The 5,430-nt window shown below is 39.5% G+C and overlaps 1 protein-coding gene across 1 annotated transcript; it reads left to right on the plus strand.

The window, feature by feature from the left end:
* Window positions 1-391: 391 nt before the first annotated feature.
* LOC134658348 (uncharacterized) lies at window positions 392-3,057 on the plus strand. The gene is made up of 4 exons (XM_063513977.1): window positions 392-541; window positions 744-816; window positions 2,347-2,430; window positions 2,779-3,057. Exons 1-4 carry the CDS (start codon window positions 433-435, stop codon window positions 3,041-3,043), a joined length of 531 nt encoding a protein of 176 aa, XP_063370047.1. The 5' UTR covers window positions 392-432; the 3' UTR covers window positions 3,044-3,057.
* Window positions 3,058-5,430: the final 2,373 nt, after the last annotated feature.

The following is a 5,430-nucleotide window of genomic DNA, read 5'->3' on the forward strand; positions in this document are numbered from 1 at the left end:
GAAGTTTAAAAGCTACATTGATATTATGTTGTGACCGGACTAATGTTGCAGTCCTGTACGCCCGTCTGTTTTGGCTTTCAAAGAGAGTAGAGTGACAGAGAAAGATACAAACTTCGATTTTAGAGCTATAGCTGGTCAACCAAATCTTGTCAGTAAAAAAAGGCGCGAAATTCAAATTTTCTATGGGACGATATCTCTTTGCGCCTACATTTTTCAAATTTGCCGCCTTTTTCTACTGTCAAGATCTGGTTGACCAAGTATAATAAATTTAACTTTAGGGTAAATATTTTTGTTTAACTAGCAACACTCGCTATTGCAACTGTCATCTGTCATCATTGTCAAACATTGTTTGAACTTCAAAACGACAACGAACATAGTTTAGATTTATCAATTATTTTATTCAGTGGTGAAATTAAAATAAACAATTACAATATGAATGCATTGACAGAAAACAATGTGGAGAATTGTAACGCAGAGAATTCCGCGGATTCGCTGCCGCGCCGACGGCGTCGATCCAGTTTCTTCGAGCGTCGAAGCATTGGTATTGACGACGAATTAAACTATAATTTCACGATATTAGTTATACATGTTTTACCATAATAAGCTTCTATTATTGAGTTAACGAATAATACGAGATATATTTGCGCAGTATTTACTAGTGTAACGTACTTTAATAACATATTTTGAGTGTCGAAAGTGATCGTGATTCCAACAAATGATTTTAAGGTTTTACTTGGTTTTAGTGCCTGAACCGATTATGCATATTGATGCTAATGATACCGAAGATGGAGAAGTGGACGAGGAGTACTTAAATCAGTAAGTTTTCAATTTATTTTAGTAATAACTAGCAGAAGCATAATTCATTCTGAAATACTATTAGTGTTCTTACTAAAAATACATACTTGAGTCTTGGATTACAAGTAAAGGACTGAAGGATAAAGCGCTTCCTCACTGGCTCCCTTATGACTGGGTGTCCCCAGTCATTATCATGCTCAATCATAATGAATGAGTTCGTAATGAATTTAGTTTTCTGTGTTACTATTGACGTTGACAACATGAACACAGTACTGCTTGTGGCTCAATACACGTGGGGTCATTTTTGAGTTCTAGTCAAACTTCTAGTTACTTTATAGCAGGGGTCACCAAATGGCGGATCGCGAACCGCATTAGGACCGCCAACCTATTTAATTTTTTTGCTTATTGAATAAACTCAAGAAGAAACGGACCGTGATGGTCATTTTATTTGAAGAACCTGGCCCCTGAAGAGACTAATTGGTGACTCCTGTTCTATAGTTTCTGACAAGCATTAGCTCTATAGGCTGTCTGATTACTACCAACTACATAAGCCCTTCAATTGACGCAAAAAGGGAATGTTCACTATATAGTTCCCATTTTCCTCCTTGGATATTGATATTATGGAAAATATTATTATACAATTTGATGTATATTAACCATAGCTATACATGATCATAATTTAGTCTGGTCTAGAGGACAAAATGTCAGTAGCAGCGAAGCTAGGTGTGGGCGAAGCCATCGCCCACGGCTACGCACTTAAGGGGAGCAGCCGCTTTTTATTACCTTGGGAATACACATTGAAAAATAATTATTAAATTAAAAATTTTAAAAATCTGCGCTATATGCCAAAAAAAAACAATTTTATGCCAACAATGCCTTACATCATTTTGGAAAAGAGCTGATACTTCTGCGCTATATGCCAAAAAAAAAAACAATTTTATGCCAACAATGCCTTACATCATTTTGGAAAAAAGCTGATACTCTTCAAACTGTTGGATCGATTTCTATCAAACATAGATTAGAACCACCGCAGGGAAACTCGCTTTCACGTAAAAAAAAACGCATCAAAATCGGTCCAAGCGTTTGAGAGCTACAATGCCACGGATTGGCGTCAAACATATAAAAAAATATATATATTTTTTTTAATACCACATAGGTGGCAAACAAGCATACGGGCCGCCTGATGGTAAGCAGTCACCGTAGCCTATGGACGCCTGCAACTCCAGAGGTGTTACATGCGCGTTGCCGACCTTTTTTTAAAAACCTGTACACTCCTTTTTTGAAGAACCCCATATCGTAGACCCTCGGGAAAACCTCGGAAGGGAGCTCATTCCACAGCCGGAGCGTCCGCGGGAGGAAATTCCTCTTAAACCGCACAGTACGCGACCATTTTCTAGGGTGTGTGGATGAACACCCTGCCGATATAATAAAAGAGTTTTATTTCGGATTTTTATTCATATAACACCCCTCTTTTTGCATCGGGGATTTAAAAGGGCCTCGCAGATGCGAATTCGCCAACGGATAGATTAGCTACAGCACTTATATTTACAGGTACTACACACAGTTGCAGAATGAGAAGAATCAATGGAAAAAAGAGGTTCAGAACAGACGAGGCATTCTACATGATGCTGAATTGTAAGTCTCATCTTTTGGCTGTAAAGGAGAAGTCCCAAGATACAGGCTCAGCCTAGTTTGATGCTTGCCGGACACCTCTTGTGCATGTAGTGTATTCCTAATTATTATCAACTAGCAACCTGCCCCGGCTTCGCACGGGTAGTTCAACGAATTCACACAAAACCTTTACAAATTATACACCAAAACCTTCCTCAAGAATCACTCTATTAATAGGTGAAAACCGCAGGAAAATCCATACAGTAGTTTTTGAGTTTATTTCGAATATACTGACAGACAGACGCGGCAGGGGACTTTGTTTTATAATATGTATTGATTGATACATTAATTCTTATTCTTGTTACATTTCAGACAACTAAAATTGACAAAGAACTCTGACAAAATCCGAATCAACTACAGCATACTGTCAAACGAGGACATCAAGTTTCTCGAAGCGAAACCCAACTTGACAGACCTGGTTGACAGTGTCAGGAAGCTACAGAGATCTACGAGGGGGACTTATGCCCTGTATAAAAGAGCTATGGAACTGGATGAGGTAGTCTTGAGAGATGTGGAAAGCAAAGTGGAACGGGTTACGAGATATTTGCTGGAACATAGTCGTAATGAAGTTGAATAAATTAGTTGGTAAGAGTTTTGCTTTTTCTTTTCCATACTTTTATTTGTAATAGTCAATCCGGAGGTCGCGGGTTCGAACCCTGGCTCGTACCAATGAGTTTTTCGGAACTTATGTACGAAATATCATTTGATATTTACCAGTCGCTTTTCGGTGAAGTAAAACATCGTGAGGAAACCGGACTAAAGGTCAGATGGCAGTCGCTTTCATAAAATCTAGTGCCCACGCCAATTACTGGGATTAGTTGCCAAGCGGACCCCAGGCTCCCATGAGCCGTGGCAAAATGCCGGGACAACGCGAGGAAGATGATGACTTTTTTTTTTTTTTTTTAGTAATAGTAGGAAGGAAAACCCTGCGAATGCGGTAACTGCTTACCATCGAGCGAGCGGACTTTATCATTGTTTGCCACCAACATAATAGCACAGCCGCACTAAGGCAGGCGAGGCTCACTCCGCGATTTCGTCGCTATAAGTACACGCGGCCCACACCAATTTTGGTGTCTAGCCATAGTAGTTGCCGCGAACCGCTACGGAACGGACGCCTGCTCGCGCTTGCGCCACCTAGCGGTCACATCTGTCGTAAAAGACGCATTTTGTTAGAGAGTAAATCTTCTGTACCTAGTACTATTATTTATTCTGTGACTACGGTTTATTTTCATTAAGAACAAAGGGGGTAGGGGAGAGGGGTATACAGTCGTCAGAATGATAAAAACATTCTAGAAATCTCCCACATCTAAATTGAGCATAGACGTCCCCTAATAGACTTCGCATTATGAAACGATTTCAAACTAACGAAGCTGTTTGACCGGCGGCGATCAGCGGAAAGCGGATAGCGAGTGTTTTCCTCGCGGGCAAGTGTTTAGTCAGCAGGGCAGCATTTGCACATACAATGGCATGAGGTATATCTAGTTCTGTAATTAGTTTATATATCTCTAATTTATAAAACAAACGAAATAGAGCAAAAACTGGTTTTGCATGAAAACCTTAAATTCGCTGTATTTTTTGTAACTTTGGTATCTGAAGCTGCATAAACTAATTACAGAACTAAATATACCTCACGTCATTGTATGTGCAAAGTTTCATTACAATATAACTACCGGCTTTGGAATGATCTCCCACTCAACATCAGACAGGCTCAAACCAAGCTTTCGTTTAAGCGCATGTTACGCAAGCATTTTTTCGACAAACTCACTGGTTAATTGTCCATCGTAGGCATAGTATTCTTTGCACTGGGTACATAAATTAATATATATGTAAGTTTATTTAATTATAGTATGTATATGTAAGTTTATTTTCGTTAGTATGTATTATATATCGCTATATTTTTTTTGTCTTAAGTTACCTATTCTGCGTTTTTTTTTTGTTTAATGCCTGCACCTACTGTTTCTGTTTAGCCTGGTGGTTGACTGGTAGAGAATGCCTTTAGGCATTAAGTCCGCCATTTGTACTTTATTTGTTATATTGTGCAATAAAGTTTAAAATAATAATAAATAAATAACTAGTATTTTTATAAAATGAGAGCGTAACGTTTGTATGGAGAACCGAGCTTCTCAGGGACTCTTAGGGTCTCCCCAAACTTATCGACGCGGAATCGGCAATGCCAATAGAAATGAAACTTTATGTCCACGCAATAAGAGCGAAAAAGACGCCGACGCGTCGGCCGTCGACGGCCGAACGGAGCCGAACCGAACCATACCTGTTTATGCTGTTTACTATCGGCTTTCGCCGAATCCGCGTCGATAAGTATGGGGAGACCCTTAAAGAGGAGCCAATGTATGTATAGTGACAGTATATGGTCCTTCTAGTGGTAAGTTATCTGTGAGACTGGGATTAAACAGGCGTCTGTGCTAAACATTGTAATGACTATATTTGCATAGCCATAACATATTCAGGGTAAACATATAGCTGGCTAGAATAATAAAGGTTTTGTACAAGAAGCATATACAGGGTGAAAGAATTTATTAGCTTAGCCCGGTTTTTTGGGGGCAAAAGTGTACCAGTGCTAGTGATTAATTAACCTTTTCGACGCCGTGTCAAACACATAAGCTGTCACGCTGACCCCACGTCACCGAAGTGTCAAAACTGAAATTGAACTTTATGCATATGCACGTAGTTCTATGTTGCTCTGTGATATGTGACCGATTAATCGGTCTTTGGCGTTGAGCCTACGGTGCGGATATATCGGTCATTGGCGTCCAAAAGGTTAAATATGAACTCCAGTAATATCGTGTTTGTTGTATGAGAGCCCCCCTTAAATGTTTATTTTATTTTATTTTTAGTATTTGTTGTTATAGCGGCAACAGAGATACATCATTTGTGAAAATTTCAACTGTCTAGCTATCGCGGTTCATGAGATACAGCCTGGTGACAGACGGATGGACGGACGGACAG

The sequence above is a fragment of the Cydia amplana genome, chromosome 22 (genome assembly GCF_948474715.1).
Source record: "Cydia amplana chromosome 22, ilCydAmpl1.1, whole genome shotgun sequence".
NCBI lineage: Eukaryota > Metazoa > Arthropoda > Insecta > Lepidoptera > Tortricidae > Cydia > Cydia amplana.